At 46.6% G+C, this 18,382-nt stretch overlaps 1 protein-coding gene across 1 annotated transcript; it reads left to right on the forward strand.

Annotated features, from left to right (window-relative positions):
- Positions 1 to 9,784: 9,784 nt before the first annotated feature.
- Positions 9,785 to 12,310, forward strand: LOC140223262 (uncharacterized). Its single transcript, XM_072294787.1, has one exon. It carries the CDS (start codon positions 9,785 to 9,787, stop codon positions 12,308 to 12,310), a length of 2,526 nt encoding a protein of 841 aa, XP_072150888.1.
- Positions 12,311 to 18,382: the final 6,072 nt, after the last annotated feature.

The following is an 18,382-nucleotide window of genomic DNA, read 5'->3' on the forward strand; positions in this document are numbered from 1 at the left end:
TGGCAAGATGCTCCTTTTTGAGACTTTGACCCTGCAAATATTGCTTTAGTAGCATAGCTTTCTCAAGGCCAAAAGTCACTCGATCATGCCCCACCGCCACAAAGCTAAGATCATCCTCCACAAACGACGTGTCTCCGTGCTTTTTAGACTGAAAAAAAGTTGAAGAAGCATTGTGTATAATAGTTGCACTTTCCTCTGTTATGTCATGCTCAGAAGTCAGCAGCTTCTTCCACACTGACAGAAAAGCGCGCACTCTCTGCTCCAACACAAGCTCATCTCCTTCTTCCACAGGTCGTCGGGTTTGTCATGGAGTTTTTCCTTCACCAAGAACGTCTGAACGTGTATGGCAGTAGTCCCTACTCACACTCACAAGCACATGGATGGAAGGAACCACAGAGCTGGAGACTTGGAGCATGGATCGATGCACTCCAAGGCCACAAAATTCTGATCGGATTCAAGCCATGACGTCACAGGGAGGACAGTTGCAGTTTCAGACAGCGACCAACGCGCCAATTGTTTTTTTCCCCCCTAATTCTACTGCTGCTTCTTGTGAATCTCCTAGACTGGAACTTTGGATGATGGCGACTTGGCGAGGCCCTGCACTGACTGCGCTGGCGAATTTTTGCAGATATTTTTTTGGAGATGGCTTGTTTGGACCCCTGTGAACGTGAGCCTGCTGGAGGAGCACCCGGAGGACGAGCGGTGCAGGGCCATGGCGGACGTCTGGGCGCGCTGCACGGGCACCAGGGGTGTCCTGGACACCTGGTGAACACGTTCGGGCCGCCTGGCGTGGCTCGACGCGCGGCCGGAGGCCGGAGCGCAGCGTCGTCTTCTCTGTTTCGGGAGCAGGGGCGCGCACCCGGCGCGGAGTAGCTCAAGGAGATCGCCGCGGGCTTGGACAAGTCTGGGCGCCGGTTCCTCTCATCCTCTGGGCCATCCGCACGCCGCCGGCCGGCACCGGTGACCATGACCTCGACGCGCTGCTGCCGGAGGTGTTCCTGCACCCACAGCAGACCAAGGACCGTGACCTCGTCGTCGTGAGAATTTGAGATCATGGGCGCCGCGGGCAGCGGACATCCTCCAGCACCCGTCGTCCGCCGCGTTCGTGACGCGCTGCGGGTGGAACTCCGCGCTCGAGGCCATCACTGAGGGCGTCCCTATGCTGTGCTAGCCGCTGCGCGCAGAGCAGCTGATGAACTCATGAACAAAGTGTTCCTGATGGCGGCGCGGGGCATGCGCGTCGGGGAGGAGATGGAGGAGTGCACGCAGGAGCACGACGGGTCTCGGCGGCGCCGAGGAGGTGGAGGCGAAGGTGTGGCTCGCCATTATTGACTCCGAGGAGGGGAAGCAGCTCGGGGCGCGCGCGGGCGGACGGGGCCTCGTCGCCGGCGGCGTTCGCTCGGTTGGTTCCTCCTGTCTGACGGACAGCGGGCCGGAAAAGGGCACTCCGCCGCCCAGCCCAAACGGCGAGAAATCATTTCGTCTGCCTGCCCTGACCCCCATCTCAGTCACAGCCACCACCCTCCTCTGCTCTGCTCATTCCTTCTTGCCTCAGACGAAGCCAGCCAGTCTGCAGGCTGCAGCCTTGGTCGATGGTGGGATTTCGATTCATTGCTCAGGGCGCCATGGGGTGTGTTGCTGTTCGTTCCTGCTGAAAATGTGTGCCTTGGCATTCGGTTGGTTTTTGTTGTTGTTGTTGGGGGTTCTTAAGCTTGCAATTGAGGAGATGATTGGAGTCCTCGTTTTCCCCCCTTCTTTGCGTGACTAGATGTTCCAGTTGATGCCAGTGTTTTAGTCAATTTCTAGTAGGTTAGGTACTAGTTGGCAGTAGAACTCATGAAACTCAATGGTTATTACATGTTACATCATTGTGCTTGCTTTCTTTAAGAAAAAAAATGTAGGAACAGAGAAGGAAGAACAAGAAGGAGCAGGGGGCAGGTTCGATGGATCATCATGCGCTGGTGGTTTTTGCTGCACTCACTTTGACACGCCGTGTATTGAAAACGAAAATGGATTTAAAAGCAGTCCTGATACAACAAGTGGTATGTCGTCTGTTCATGGTGTGTTCCTTACTTCATCATCTCCAGCAGATTATAATGCAAATTTTGAGCCTTTACATGTTGAACTTAACACTCAGGCAGGGCCTAATGTATACGTTTGGCTGCGCCTGTTGTAACCAGCTTGTGAGTTGTCACCCAGCCGTCTCATGTTTTAAACTTAAGCCTTTCAAAGTTCTTGTCTGTCAAAAAAGAATGCGTTAACTCTGTGTCTGCATTGTCCAATCCATACAACATGGTTACATAAACTCTGCTTGGCTAGAGCCCTACTTGTAATACAACCTCAGAAACATGTATTGCTATTCTAAAAAAATACACTATGACGTAGCTTAAGAAGAAAACCAAAAAAGAATATTTCAATCTGAACTTAATCTGTTTAATCAGAAGCATGAGGTACCAGAGAACCTTCTTTAATTTCTTAAGCAATTAATTATAAGCCATCGAATCTTCTCCTCATCAGTAATATTAATATGCTGCTTGCCCAATCTGGATTTCTTCTTCTTTTTAATAGTAATATGCTGCTTGCCATGTCAATGCCCTTCTGAGTTTGAAGGACCGATTAGCTCCTTCAATGTCTGTGTGTCTTCTGAGAGACAGACGAGGCCCATCAAGCTGCCGTCGTCGTCGTCGTCGTGCAGAGGAGTGGCGTCGGCGACCACGAAGAACCTCTCCCCTGACTTCTTCTTCACTGGGAAGTTGCCCCTCCAGCATTTCCCCTTGAATATGTTCCTGATGATGCTGTTCAACGCAGGGATGTCATCAGGATGGACGATCAGTCTCGTGATGTCCTGACCAACCGCTTCTGCTGAAGCATAGCCGTACAGATGCTCGGCGTTCCGGTTCCTGCTAGGTGACATAGAAGAGAATCGACCAAACTTTGATCAAGTTCATGTCGAGAATTATCATGTGTGATCGCGAGACGCATCGATCGGTAGCTAGGAAGCTTAATTACCAGTAGAGGATCTTCCCATGGAGGTCGAGGACGTGCACGGCCTGCCCCAGCGACTCCATGGCCATCGAGTGGTGCCGGCGGGACAGCCCGGCTGGGCGGCGGCGCGGCGAGGAGACGGCGAGCTGCTTTCACTGCGCGCCGCCGCGGCGCTCCGTCTGCAGTTGCTGGTGGAGCTTGGACACCTCCCGCCTGAGCTCCGCCTGGCCCTCCTCCAGCGCCCGTATCTTCTTCATGATCTCTTCCTCGTCCATCGCCGGCGAACGACGAGATCGGTCAGGTCACTCGCTGCTGGAACAAATGGCAAACAAATATAGTGGCATGGCATCCATCAGCGTCGAGAAAACCCAAAGAAGATAGAAGAAGGAAACAGAACCGCCATGGAGCGTATGGAGAATAGGAGATGAGAAAAGATTATAGGAGGCGAAAGGCCAAAAGCTTCGCTCATGCCTGACATAATCCGGACTGGAAGATGGTACGTCATCGTCATGTGCATGGCAGCATGAGATGGGATCATGGGATACGAGCAGAGATCAATTCAGATCCTGCTTGCCGCTTGCCGGCTTGGATCCTTGCATTGCTTGCTGTGTAGCGCGACGAACTGCATGCAAGGAAACTAGCTGGCCTCTCCTCGTCAGGTATGGAGCTCCTTTGTTAAGGTAGCTCGGTTTCATTGTACTTGCGTCGATGCACGAAAATTTAAACAAAGAACTGTGGGACATGCAGTTTGGTCCATGACAAAGAACTATGTGAGTGAGAAATGGACATTCCATAGTGGCACAAGTCCGAAGACAAGTTCTCCCTTACACATCCGTCACCACTGTACTCCCTCATTTTCAAATAATAATTCCTAGCTTTGTTTTAAATAAAACTTATCTAATTTTGACCAAATTTATAGAAAAATCATTAATATGTATAACATCTAATTAGTTCCATTCAATTCGTCATAAAATATGTTTCAAGGGTACTACATATAGAGTCTTTTTATGTGTATAAGCTACATGATTGCATTGTCATTGCTTTTGAATTTATCCGACAAAACAGTGTTTTATGGGTGCTTTATTTGCACAACTTTGCCACATTGGCTCGTTTATTTCATCACTAGTAAGCGTGCATTGTTTTATTTTATCATATACACGCCCTCTCTTATTTTAATTTGAGTGCAATGATTTTTTTTTTAAAGAGTGCAATGGATTTGTTCATTCGGTGCATGGACGTAGAGACTCTCCTGCACATGGTCCTTGCTATTCGATGCATGCACAAGGGCACAACGATATGATGCGCACCACATACTTTTGTTTCCCATGCACGTTCATAGCACATACTGTAGGCGCACCACCTCGTAGAACTTCCAAGCCAAAAGATCATACTTAATTCGACCTTACAATATACCCGTTAATTAAACCTCCCGCTGTTTTCTATGGGAGAAAAGGGAATTTTTTTAATTTTAAAAATAACGTAATTATAATTAAGACCCTAGGTTTGCCAAATTACATGTATGTAACCCAATCGTTTATTGGGTAGACAAAATCCCTATTTTCGTCCAATAACAGTATTTCGTTTACCCAGTAAATGAAAATATGGTAATTTCATCGACCAACTGGATTGAATTAATTTGTTGAAAACGTTTTTTTGGTTGATCACATGAACCACTTCAGTTAAACAAAATTAGTAATGTCTCTCTCTCCTTCCTCTTGCCCACAAAACCTCAGGTAAGTGTGGCAAGTACTAAAGATGTTTATTTATCTCACTCATGACTCGTGGAAGATTTTGGATGATGGGATTCAAAGAAACCTGCCTTATTCAGCAATCGCTTTTAGACTGATCATTGTGGGCACTTTATTGAACTTAATTTCAAGAAGCACCGCAATTTCCCTATGTACAAGAAATTAAGTAATTGGGTAATAATAATATCCCAAGGTCGTGGCATGCCTTATGATCTCCTGCAATGTCCGTGTATCTTTCGAGAGACCGACGAGGCCGATCATGGTAAAATCATCATCATACAAAGTGCTACAAAACTAATGGATGATCTCATCCATCCGCACGATGGCGGTTACCACAACCGGCGTCGGCACGGGAGGACGTAACGGTTTCCATCGCGTCCATCCGAGGCACCCCACATCTTGTATAAATGGATACTATCAGTTTGAATAAAGTTTGATCTTTCCCTCTCAATTATCTCTCGTTTACATTCACGCTCAAACACAAAGGAGTGCCGTTGGTGATGATAGAAAACCGCTCTCCCGACTTATTTTTAACTGGAAACTTTCCTCGCCAGCATTTCCCTGTGAATATGCTCCCGATGATGTTAATTGCTGGGCCAATGTCGTCTGAATGCACCAGCAGTTCCGTGACCTCACGACCAATTGCTTCTGATGCGGAATAGCCGTACAGATGCTCGGCATGTCGATTCCTAGATTGCATATCACCAAAAACATGATCAAGTGTATGAATTATACGTGTAAATTACATCTCGTAGTATCACTAGTTTGATATGCTTTTGGTAGCTACCAATGAAATAGGCACAATTTCGTGCATGTTCATTCAAAACAATATGCTATTAATAGCATGTTAGCTAGGTTAGGATTCAGAGTAGTACATTGCCAAGACATAAGCACGTGTTTAATTTGTACACCAAAAAGTGATAGTTTACTAATTAATGAAATTATATCAAAATAATGGAACAATAACGGTGCTAGAAGATGATATCTAAGCATGTTGGTTTACTTACATTAATTAGATTTTTTTCGAAAAATTAACCTAGACAAGCATTTCATTCAGCAAGAGTTTACACACAATTGGACGTGACCACGGTACTTAACAAACAAAGGAGATTTACGTTGCCTTAATTAGATCACTTTATTTACACACGTGTTCTAATAACCCCTAAAATCGTACGTATTTAACATCTAAATTGACACTAACAGTTCACTCAGTAATTTTGTCTAGCGGGAGCAATGAAATCTATTTTCGTCCTGGGCCGACAAAATTAGTGCCCATCAAACAGATAATAACTATTTTCGTTCAACAATTGGATGAATTTCATCCACGCATTGGATGATGACTATAATTTTTTTGAATTTGGTAGTTTAAGAGTATATTTTTAGCTATAAATACAGTATCAATCAGTACTAAAAAATAAAAAAAATCCCACAGCTACTTATATATGCATGCTCTCTGCTTATTCATCTCGGAACCTTTAGCTGTGTAACATTTTCCCAGCATGTCCAAAAAAAACTTGATGCTAATAAGTAATAAGGCATGCAAGCACAAGAGGCCCAAAGAAAAGTAAAGAACAAAAAAAGTTGCGAGTAGAGGACCTTCCCCTGGAGGTCAAGGATGTGCACGGCCTGCCCCAGCGACTGCATGACCATCGCGTGGTGCCGGTGGGACAGCCCGGCGCGGCCCACGAGAGGCGGCGGGAGGCGGCGCCGCGAGGAGGAGCTGGGACTGGGCTGCCACTGCGCGCCGCCGCCGCGGCGCTCCGTCTTCGTCGTCGTCAGGAGCTCCGACACCTCCCGCTTGAGCTCCGCCTGGCCCTCCTCCAGCTCCCGTATCCTCTTCAGGAGCTCCTCTGCGTCCATTACCGTCGGCGAACGACGAGCAGTTCGGTCACAGCCACACTCGCTGCTATACTGTCAGATCAAATACTGGCAACACGCAACAAATAGAGGCATCAGATTCAGCCCCCAGAACTGAAGGAAAAAAGAAGACAAGAAACCAGAGCCTCCATGGAGCTTCTGGAGATGAGAAAAGATCACGAGCGAAGGACCGAAACCTGACGAGCTCAGTAGCGCGCTCTCTGCTGTGTGATCGTCTGCTCGAAGAGAGAGATGGCATGCATGAGCATGAGTATGGATGCGATCAGTTCGGACCATATGCTTGCCGAAGGCAATGGTCACTACCGGAAACAGTAAATTCGCCGAGTGTAAAACGTGTGCCGAGTGCATTTTTTCGGGCACTCGGCAAACACCGTCTTTGCCGAGTGTATACAATGCGGCACTCGGCGAACATAATGCACTCGGCAAAAAGGAGGTTTGCCGAGTGCCAAGAAACAGGCACTCGGCAAACAACTCCTCGACACTCGGCAAAGAAGACACACTCGGTAAATCAACAGCGCGTGCGTCGCACGTGCGTCGTCCGTTACCAGGTTGGGCCGGCCGTTACACCTTTGCCGAGTGCTTGCCGTCCGACACTCGGCAAAGTGTGATTCGCCGAGTGCCAACCGCACACACTCGGCACACTCAAAACTTCGCCGAGTGCCTCGTCCGGACACTCGGCAAACTCAACACATTGCCGAGTGCCGTCCCAGAGGCACTCGGCAAACCCAACACTTCGCCGAGTGTTTTTGTCGGCACTCGGCAAAAAAAAAATTCCCTCCAACAGCTTCCACACTTTTTCTACTCCCCACGTAGGACATTTGGTTATACATATTAAAAGTTGGTCTATTTTCGGGTCTGTTTGGGATTTTTAATGCTTTGTTTGCATTAATAGGAATTTTTTGATTGAAGTCAAATTTTAACTGCAAGTACTTGAAATAATTGATTGAAATCAGTGAAAAAATCATATTCATATTATGGAGACCGGATTGAGGTCTCAACCAGAAAATGAAAAGAAATTTTGATCATTGTTTTTAAAAACAGGACCACGAACCTGTGGTTCAATGGTTGTTAAATTGTAAAAAAACCAAACGAAATCTGAAAATCACAAGATTTGTCAAGATGTCATTATATTATGTGTGTAGGCTGTGGTAAAAAATTGGGAACGTTTCGCTCAATTTCTGACACATGATGCTTAGAAACTGACTAATCTCGTGGAAGGATTCATAGAAGTTAGAAAGGAGCCAATAAGATTTGGTGTCCAAGTGACACTTGAATTAAGGAGTGCCTTCAAATCTTTTTGTATAGGCAACATACAACACAGATTGGTTCATGTCAAAATTTGGAAATTTTTCGGATGCGTTTGATATTTTTTATTGATTAAATGCAATTATAGATTTTTATTAGATATAAATGGAATTTGAGCTATAACTGCATGAAATAATGGAATAATATCGGTAGAAAACTAATTTAACAATTTTTGAGTGATTTTGACACGATTTTGAACAGGTATATTAGAAGAAGTCACTAAAAATACGTTATTTCATGTAACTTTGCCGAGTGCACCCAAAAAATACTCGGCAAAAATGGTAGTTTGCCGAGTGTTTTCTGGGTGCACTCGGCAAAGTAGTTGCACGGGCCCACTCCCTTCGGCCTTGCTTCAAATAAAAAAATCCCGACTTAAGTTTGCCGAGTGCCGTAGATCTGAGCACTCGGCAAACCCTTAGCTTTGCCGAGTGCCCCCGATCTGGCACTCGGCAAAGCCTTGCCCTGCGCGGTTTCGACCCTTTGCCGAGTGCCAGATCGCGGGCACTCGGCAAAGATTCGAAGTTATGTGCAGACTTAGCGTTTCGTCGATTCATTTCCGCGCCCGCCTGTGTCCCGCCCCGCCCGCCTGTGTCCCGATGCGCCGGCCGCCACCGCCCCGCCGGCGCCTACCGCCACCGCCCCGCCGGCCGCCACCGCTCCGCCGGCGCCCACCGCCACCGCCCCGCCGGCGGCCACCGCCCCGCCCGCCACGTCCCCGCCCGCGCCCCCTACCGCCCGTCTCCCCCGGCGCCTGCGCTCCGGGCCCGGCGCGCCGCCTGACCGCCCGCCGACGCCCCGGCCCCGGCTCCCCGCCACCGGCGCGCCCTCTTGCCCCGCCGGCCGGCCACGCCCCGCCCCTTGGCCGGCGGCCCCGGCCCACCGGCCGCCCCCGGCGCCCCTTGCCCGGCGGCCCCGGCCCAGCCGCCCCCTGCCCGGCGGCCCCGGCCCACCGGCCGCCCCCGTTCCGGCCCCGGCGCCCCCTGCCCCTGCGTCCCGGCGTCCCTCACCCGGTAATGAATTTTTCTTTTTGAATTTAGGAATTCTGAATTAGAAAGTAGGTTTAAATTAGAAATTAGATATTAGAAATTAGAAATTGTAGGGCTTTAGTTGTTGAAATTAGGAAATTGTAGGGCTTTAGTTGTCGAAATTAGGAAATTGTATGGCTTTAGTTGTTGAAATTAGAAAATGATGGTTGGCTTGGGAATTTAAGCTATAAGAATGTTTGTGGAAGTGAGCCATCGTGCCATTCCTTCTTCTGTACATGTGGTTGTCGGCCATCGAGCCGTTTCATTTGATGCAGGTTATGGAAACCTCCACGTGCAGGGGAGGTGCTGCCGAAAATTTTAGTTGACAGTTGTATGTTTTTTTTTGCAGGAGAGGCTACGTTACCGTCCTCGAGTCGTCACTTTGTACGATAGCAAGGTGAGTCATCCTACACATCTATTTCCGTATGATGGTCGTATATCACGTAACCTAGTTAGACGTCTCCCGTTCGAAAGAGATACGTTTGGAAATATGCAGATGTTTGCATATTTATAACCGTATCTGTTTCGAATTGTCCACGTTACTTTGGACAACACGAGGATGTGTAGGTGGGTTTAGTTTCCATAGTCTACTCCGATCCGAGTTAGAGTTTCGGCAGCACCTCCCAATTGTTCTCCGGATACACAATCTCCATCACAGGACGTGTATTTGGAGAACAGCGGGGAGGTGTTGCCGAAATTCTATCTCGGGTCGGAGTAGACCATGGAAACTAATCCCACCTACACATCCTCGTGTGGGATTAGGACCTATCTTCACCTAATAGACAATATAGGAACGTGTAGATGCAACTTGAGTTTTTATATTACTCGCTGGTATGCTAGAGGATGGAGGATCGTCAGTGGATGTACACGGGCCGATCTAGTCAGAATTCGTTGACCGATGAATGGATAAACAAGACCGATGCTTTCTTGGAACGGGCATTTGCAAGGATCAAAGGAGGAAGAGATACTTGGTGTCCGTGTAGCAAATGTGGAAACATGCGTCGGCAAACCAAGTTAGGAATGGGTAAACATCTTGTTAGGCACGGATTTACGTCAGACTATACCATATGGATCTACCATGGTGAGGTCGATCGTGGGAGGGACGAGGTCATCAGACAACGTATCGAGCAATATGATGATGACGCTGGGGTGGGAGACATATTAGATGACTATCATGAAGCTCGTAGGGAGGAGGAGCCCGAGGCTACCGCAAAGGCGTATTACGACATGTTGTCTGCGGCACAACAACCCCTTCACGGGCATACCAAGGTCTCTCAACTGGATGCCATTGCACGTCTAATGGCCGTGAAGTCCCAGTTTAGCTTGAGTCGAGACGCCTTCGATATTATGTTGACAGTTTTTGGGAGCCTGCTCCCGGAGGGTCACATCTTGCCAAAGTCTATGTATGAGGCACAAAAACTTCTTCGTGCACTTAAGATGCCATACGAGCAGATACATGCTTGCCCGAAGGGATGCATCTTATTTAGGAAAGAATATGCGGAAGCCAAGTACTGTGTGAAGTGCGAATCATCTAGGTTCCTGGAGGTAGACTCTGGTGACGGTCAGAAGAAGCAGCTTGCAATCCCTGTGAAGATCCTACGGTACCTTCCCTTCATACCGAGGATCCAACAACTGTACATGTGTGAAGATTCCACGAAACAAATGACATGGCATAAAAACGGACGTCGATACAATGCTGACAAGCTGGTACATCCATCCGATGGTGAAGCCTGGACAAAGTTTGATGCCATTTATGATGAGAAAGCTCGAGAGGCTCGTAATGTACGTGTTGCGCTCGCAACAGATGGGTTCAATCCATATGGAATGGCGGCTGCCCCGTACACATGTTGGCCTATGTTTGTTATCCCCCTGAATCTCCCCCCTGGTGTCATCTTTCAACGACAAAACATATTTTTATCGTTGATAATTTCAGAACACCCAGGGAATAATATGAGTGTGTACATGGAGCCTCTGATAGATGATTTGGTCCGTGCATGGGAGGAAGGGGTATGGACATACGACCGGGCTACACGGACAAACTTCAAGATGCATATTTGGTACCACTACTCCCTGCATGACTTGCCGGCATATGGTATTTTCTGTGGCTGGTGTGTTCACGGGAAGTTCCCCTGCCCAGTATGCAAGGCTTCAGTGAAGTTCATTTGGTTGACGAAGGGTGGCAAGTATTCTTCATTCGACAAACATCGACAATTCCTTCCTCCTGACCATCCTTTCAGAACAGATATTAGAAACTTTACGAAAGATGTCGTAGTTAATGAGCCCCCACCGCAGATGTTGACCTTAGCCTTGGTTCGTGCTCAGATAGACACTCTTGAGGTCAATAATCATGAAGGTGGGTTTGTGGGATATGGCGAGCAACATGCTTGGACTCAGAAGTCTTGCTTGTGGAATCTTCCCTATTTTGACGATCTTCTTCTCCCACATAACATTGATGTTATGCACACTGAAAAGAACATCGCCGAGGTAATTTTTGGTACAATCATGGACATTCCTGAGAAGACAAAGGATAACGTTAAGGCTAGAGTGGATCAAGCAAGGTTATGCAACAGACCAAAGCTAGACATGATGCCTCCTAGAGTCGGCAAGTCGTGGAGAAAGCCTAAGGCCGATTTTGTCCTGACGAGGGCCCAAAAGAGGGAGGTATTAGAATGGTTCCAAACGTTAATGTTCCCTGATGGGTATGCAGCGAATTTGAAGAGGGGAGTGAACCTAGCTACTATGCGAATCAACGGGCTCAAAAGTCATGATTACCACGTATGGCTTGAGCGCCTACTCCCGGTGATGGTTCGAGGCTATGTCCCTGATCATGTCTGGCAAGTGCTAGCGGAGTTGAGCAATTTCTTCCGTCAGCTTTGTGCTAAGGAATTATCTCGGACCGTGGTTGCAGAAATGGAAAGAATGGCGCCTGTGTTGCTCTGTAAGTTGGAGAAGATCTTTCCTCCTGGCTTCTTCAATCCGATGCAGCATATGATTTTGCACCTCCCGTATGAAGCACGAATGGGGGGGCCTGTGCAGGGTCGTTGGTGCTATTCAATTGAGAGATGTCAAAAGGTTCTTCGAACTAAATGTAAAAATAAATGCAAAATTGAAGCATCCATTGCAGAGGCATACATTCTGGAGGAGGTGTCAAACTTCACAACCAAATACTATGCTGACAACCTTCCTAGCGTGCACAATCCACCCGCTCGTTATAATGACTCAGAAGTTGAATCGAGCCTTAGCCTTTTTCGAGGACAACTTGGAAGTGCAAGTGGTGCGACACAGAAGAAATTGAAACATAAAGAGTGGCGCACTATCATGCTGTATGTATTGACCAACCTTGCCGAGGTGGAGCCGTACATACTGTAAGTTGTCAACAAACTAGTTTGTTCTCAATTAATCACTATTCTGGGATCAACTCTCATGTTTCTCGTTGGTACAAGGAATTTCATTGTAAATTCTGGCGTAATTCAAGGGAACCTACCCCGCACGAAGTCGAGACCCTTCTTCAAAAGGGTGCGGGTAATGGAATGCCCGATTTTATTTCACTTGAAAATAATAATTTATATTAATCACTTGTGCAGGAGTTGGACTAAGCTCAGTGGGGGTGCCCACAACCGCAAGGTCAACAGCATCGTCGGTCTTTTGTGTAGGCTACACTTCCCCGGTCTAGTGGTCTTCGCCGGACAGGAGGAGCCGGCCTACACGTGGGACCACTACGTCGCTGCCGCCGACGTCGGTGATCGTGACCACAGGCAGTTTGCGAATAAGGCGGAGCGGGTGAAGGCCGAGCTGTGGGTAAGTCTTCGCAGCACTACATTGCTTAATACATTCTTGATATAATAATTGTATGCTTGCCGTCTATACGCAGAACTTTTATAGATGCCAGGAGGGCTTCGAGGCTAGGGCGGCCTCCGTGATTGAACAAGCCGCTAAGAAGCTTGTTAAGGACATGCACTACGAGGCGCGCGTTCAGGCCATCATCGACTTTTATGCTGAATACAAAAGGATGAGGATCAAAAAAGAAGAGGCCAGGACAATGAACCTGACCAAGGAAGAATTCATGGCGGTACGTACATAAAGACTATATTTACTATTTGAGAGATTAATTACGCTTAATTCCGTTATTTATATGTCACACACTTCATATAGGTGCCTCCGTGGTGGTGCCGATCCTTTACCCGGTGCTGGGAACAAATGGTGGACGTGTGGTTGCAGCCTGGTGGTTGGAGAACCACAATGGCTGCCGGGAGCGGCGTCTGCAGATGCCATATGCATCACACCATCAAGGCAGCCTGAGCCTTGATGAGTACAAGGAAAAATGGGTACGTGAATTCATTTCTGTTTTCTTAGACATAATACTGCATATTTTGTAATCATTTTACATTTTTTCCGCAGAGTTCATCACATGATGGTCAGGAGTGCTCCCGGTTCAAGGCATGGGTTATGTCCAAAAAGGGCAAGGCCACGGCAGACATTGACTTCAACCCGGAGGACCCGCCCGAGGCGTACAGCCATCCCAGCATCCACAGCCGCGTCACCAAGTACACAGCCATGGCGAGGGAGGTTCACGGGCCAGAGTTCGATCCGAGCTCTCAGGATATCGATGCTGAAATAGTGATGAGGGTAGGAGGAGGGAAGAAGCATGGCAGGTATTGGATTGGAGATAGCGTGATCGACACTGCCAGTACTCCCACTCTCTCCCAGATCCGAGCAAGGAGCATGGACTCGAGCCCCGCGATACGGCCACGGCCTACCGCTGCACAACTACAGATGCAGGCTCTGCAGGTTAGTTCTGTTTCTTTAATTTTTCATTCATTTTGTACTTACCTTTTGCTTGACAATAAGTGGTTGGGATGAAATATTGTAGGCCCAGGTGGAGGTAGAACGGAAGCGCCGAGAGGAACTAGAGGCGAGGATCGAGGCGGATCGGCAGCTTGAAAGGCAGAGAACGGAGCAGATGTTCCCATACATGCAGAGTGTTTTCCACAGTTTAGGTCAAACTCCACCACCTATGCCACCGAAACTCTTCCCGCCACCTCCACCACCTCCTGCAGCTACTCCTGTGAGTCAATCTCAACCTTACAATCAATCTAGACTTACTTCCACTAGAATTACTTGTTTAGACTATGAAATCTCTTTACCTAAATTTGTGCAGAATCAATCGGCGGCGTCCAATGCAGAATCTTCCTGGGGGCAGTGGCCACCTGCACGTCCTCCTCATTCTCCTCAGTGACTTGCCATTTCTGTGTTTGTGATGCAAAACTTGTGAATTACTTCTTTAGACGAGAACTTATGAATGCTATTTGTGTGCTTGTGAATCCTGTGGTGCAATTTATATGCTTGTGCTGCAATTAATATGCCTGTGCATCTGTGGTTGTTTTTTGAGAGGGGTCCTTTATACCTAACATTTCTATTTTGTAGTAGGAATTAGGACACAAAGAGGCCATTTCTGGTACTAGTACACGGGTTTGCCGAGTGTATTCTTCAAACACTCGGCAAAGGGGCCAAACATTTTGGCGGGATTGCTTGTTTGCCGAGTGCCACAGGGTAGGCACTCGGCAAACAGGGTCATTTTGCCGAGTGTTTTTGGAAAAACACTCGGCAAAGCGGTCATAAAAAATAGCGGGCCTGGCTTCTTCGCCGAGTGCCTGCCCCGTGGCACTCGGCGAACAATGTATGTTTGCCGAGTGTCTGGCAAAAATGCACTCGGCAAACGATTAAATAAAAATGGCGGGTGGGGCTTCTTCGCCGAGTGCCACGGGGCAGGCACTCGGCGAACCATGGATTTTTGCCGAGTGTTTTGGGACAAATACACTCGGCAAACAGGTAGATTTCGCCGAGTGCCTTTAGTAAAACACTCGGCAAAGGAGTAGAGTTCGCCGAGTGTCGGCCGTCAGACACTCGGCAAAGCTTCCGTCGCCGTGACAGACTGTTAACGTCATTGTGCTGAGTGTTTAATTTTGCCGAGTGTATTGTGGCACTCGGCAAAAGGTTTGCCGAGTGCCCGACGATCGACACTCAGCAAACAGCCTGTTTGCCGAGAAAAACTTTGCCGAGTAGACTTCGCCGAGTGTTACACTCGGCAAACCATTTGCCGAGTGTAATGGGGCCTTCGCCGAGTGACTGGGGCACTCGGCAAAAGAACTGTTTCCGGTAGTGGGTGAGGCTCTCAGCAGGCCGCGAACAGGCGACGTTCAAGATCCTCGGTCTGATTCGCAAGGCTCTAAGCTTCGGCAACGAAGAGGCGGGGGGCTCCTGATTCTTACACCGAGAGGCCCGAGCAAGCCGCTTCATCAATGTTTCACGACAGATTTTATTCATCAGTAGCACTGCTGTTGTAGCTAGAGCATTGTACTGTAGAAACCACGTACTGCATTGTCTTAGACTCTTGATGAGCTGAGACTAGACTGATCAGAAATGAAATAGGGAAATGCCAAATATGTATCACTGATCCCTCTCGATGCTGTGTCACTGTCTCCGTGAGCACCAGCCATCTGACGGCTGTGAATATCTGGGACTGGTTTCTTGCATCGTCAGGATCGTGGTTGGTAGCTTGCCGCATGTGTTGTGCTGACTCTGGTGTGTGGTGTCGATTGTCAAAATCATGTACGTTGCAGCCGTGCTGCGCATGGCAATCGATTCTGACAAACACGGATACACCGGCTATCGTCACCTAAAGAGACGCGCAGATTACCCTTAGTGACCGACAGAAACGACGTAAAATTAGCGTACTGTCGGACGTGATTGGCACCCGTTAATACAAAGCTTCCTTGTGCTGACGAGGGAGCACCCGCCAACACAGTGGCCAGTGTGCTGACGGGTGATCTAAGCATCCGCTAGTACAGATGCACCCCATCTGTGTTGGCGATTGGCTTATGTCACCCGCCAGTACGGAGCTCGCCATAAATTCTCCTGTTCATCTTCTTCCCCAGGCAACCTTCCATTTGAAGCTTGCCCAAGAGGAGCTCAGGAAAGCTCTAAAAACACCAAATCTAAGGGGAAGGTTTTACTCTTGATTTCTTTGGAGGAGGTGGCTATATAAGGTAAGCTTTTGCCATTCCAACCTTCTTTTTCAACTTCTATCCATCATTTCTAGCTTCATTAGCTTGTCATCCAGATCTAGATCTAGAACTAGGAGAGAGATGAGGGAAGAGAGAGGAAAAACTAGAAATGGATTATTTTTGTGAATAAAATTTTATGGTCATATTATAACCATTACAATGCTATGTTTGTCATTTTAATGTAATATAGAATTGAATTTGATTATATTTTTCCTTCTTATTAACTATTACATCCATAGTTTTAATTAATAAAGTTGATTATCTTAATATATAATTGAGTTTGATTTTTCCCTTCTTCTTATTAATTATTACATCCATGGTTCAATTGATTCTCATCTAGGGTAATATAGAATTGGTTTTTATTATATTTTTCCTATTTATTAATTATTACATCCATAGTTTTAATTAATGAAGTTGATTGAATTAATATATAATTGAATTCGATTTTTTTCATTCTTCTTATTAATTATTACATCCTATAAAAACACCAAATCTAAGGGGGAAGATTTTGCTCTTGATTTCTTTGCAGGAGGTGGCTATATAAGGTGAGTTTGTACCATTCCAACCTTCCTTTTCAACTTCTATCAATCATTTCTAGCTTCATTAGCTTTGGGGTAATATAGAATTGTTTAATTGAGTTTCATTTAGAGTAATATAGAATTATTTTTTATTAAATTTTTTCCTACTTATCAATTACTACATCCATAATTTAATTTACTTTATGGAATAGCTCATTAAATTAGTTAATATAACATAGAATTCTTGTCATAGGTTGTTAAAGATGGATCGTAGAGCATGGATGTATGTCATACGGAGATATTCGCTTACTTTCATGTCAGAGGTATCGAAGTGAATCAACACCTCAACGTGAATCTCATTACCGTATGGTGCTTGTAAGTCCACATGTACCGCATACACGAGTTTTACATGCATACATATATATTTTATATGTTAAGTATCTGAGCGACTACCTATATGATTCTGCAGGATGCAATGGAACGAGGAAGAATTGATGAACGACAGGGTCAAGGTAGCGTTCAAGGTAGCGTACCTTGACCCAACACGAATTAGCGAATTGATGCACAAGTTCAAATTGACGGAAATGGTCAAAGCACAAATGACCTACAGAGATGAAATGCACAAAGTGTCCGTGTACATTGCACAAATATCCCTTTTAGCTGCCAGCACAAATCTTTTGTGACCTAGTAGGTCATTATTGGCTCGAGCTCATCGTAGTTCTATAAGGAAGATCTTTAGGTTTGTCGTCGCAGCTCTCTTCTCATAGGCAACTTCAATAGAGGGAGGTCGATCTCATTTAGGTCCGTAACTACCTACCACCTATGTAAGGTCCAAACAGTGTGTTTGTTTCTTAGCTACCTACAAGTTACTTATGCCAAATTATTTTCCAATGCCATAGTCAAGATAAGTTCTAGCAAAATTCCATTAGGTCAACGTAATTTGCGTTTCAATTTTCTTCACCATGTTTTTGACATATCAACAAAACATTTCTTTGTCGAGTTTAAATTATCTTTATCCTACCAACCAAACAACTTTAATGTATTTTTTGTTGACCTTTAGACACAACTTTTCATAAACTTTTGTCCTACTTCTGAATACTATCCTACACATGGGTTTCACATATACCACCAAGTTAATAAATAAATATCAAAGTGGTATTTGAAGTATTTTTCTTCATGGTCAAGGATAAACTCTTGTGTCTCCGTTTTTCTAATTTATTTCTACTCGTAAATTGTAACAATCTCTAAGTGGCAATACACAACCTGGAAACACAAGAGGGCTTTTTCATCACATGGGTCTTTTATCTCTAAGTGGCAATACACAACTTGGAAAAAAGAGGGCTTTTTCATCAAGGGGTGGGACATGTCATATGTAACCATTTGTGTGCACCTATTCATTGAAACCTAAATATTTGAAATATGACATCAAATAAGGCAATTTGGGGTCCAAATAGGCATCTCCTTTAATTTCCTTTATAATTCCACACGTGTTCCTGATATTTCATTTAATAAAATCTTTTTTGTTGTATCTCCTTGTCAAACGACTGAGATTTAGGTTTTCTACCAGCCACCGTTGATAACCATTGGATCTACACCTAACAATCCAGATCAGCACCCTTCTCCTTATCTTTTTACTCTTCTTCCTCTGCTAATCCGCCGCCGTCTTCATTTTTCTCGCGAGCTGCCACGCAGATAGCCTGACACCACTCTCCCGCATCCGCTGCCTCCAACCCGGCTCCAGCCACCTTGTCGCCTCCGCCGCCGCCCCACACTAACGCCTCGGTGACACACGTCCGCGCCGTCTCCACCGCCTGGCTCCGACGGCACCCTCGTAGCCGGCAGGGGCAGATCTAGGACCC

Source organism: Setaria viridis, chromosome 6, assembly GCF_005286985.2.
Source record: "Setaria viridis chromosome 6, Setaria_viridis_v4.0, whole genome shotgun sequence".
Classification (NCBI taxonomy): Eukaryota; Viridiplantae; Streptophyta; class Magnoliopsida; order Poales; family Poaceae; genus Setaria; species Setaria viridis.

Excerpts from the sequence above, each read along its gene's own strand:
- LOC140223262 (XM_072294787.1), top strand. The coding sequence starts at position 9,785 with ATGGAGGATCGTCAGTGGATGTACACGGGCCGATCTAGTCAGAATTCG.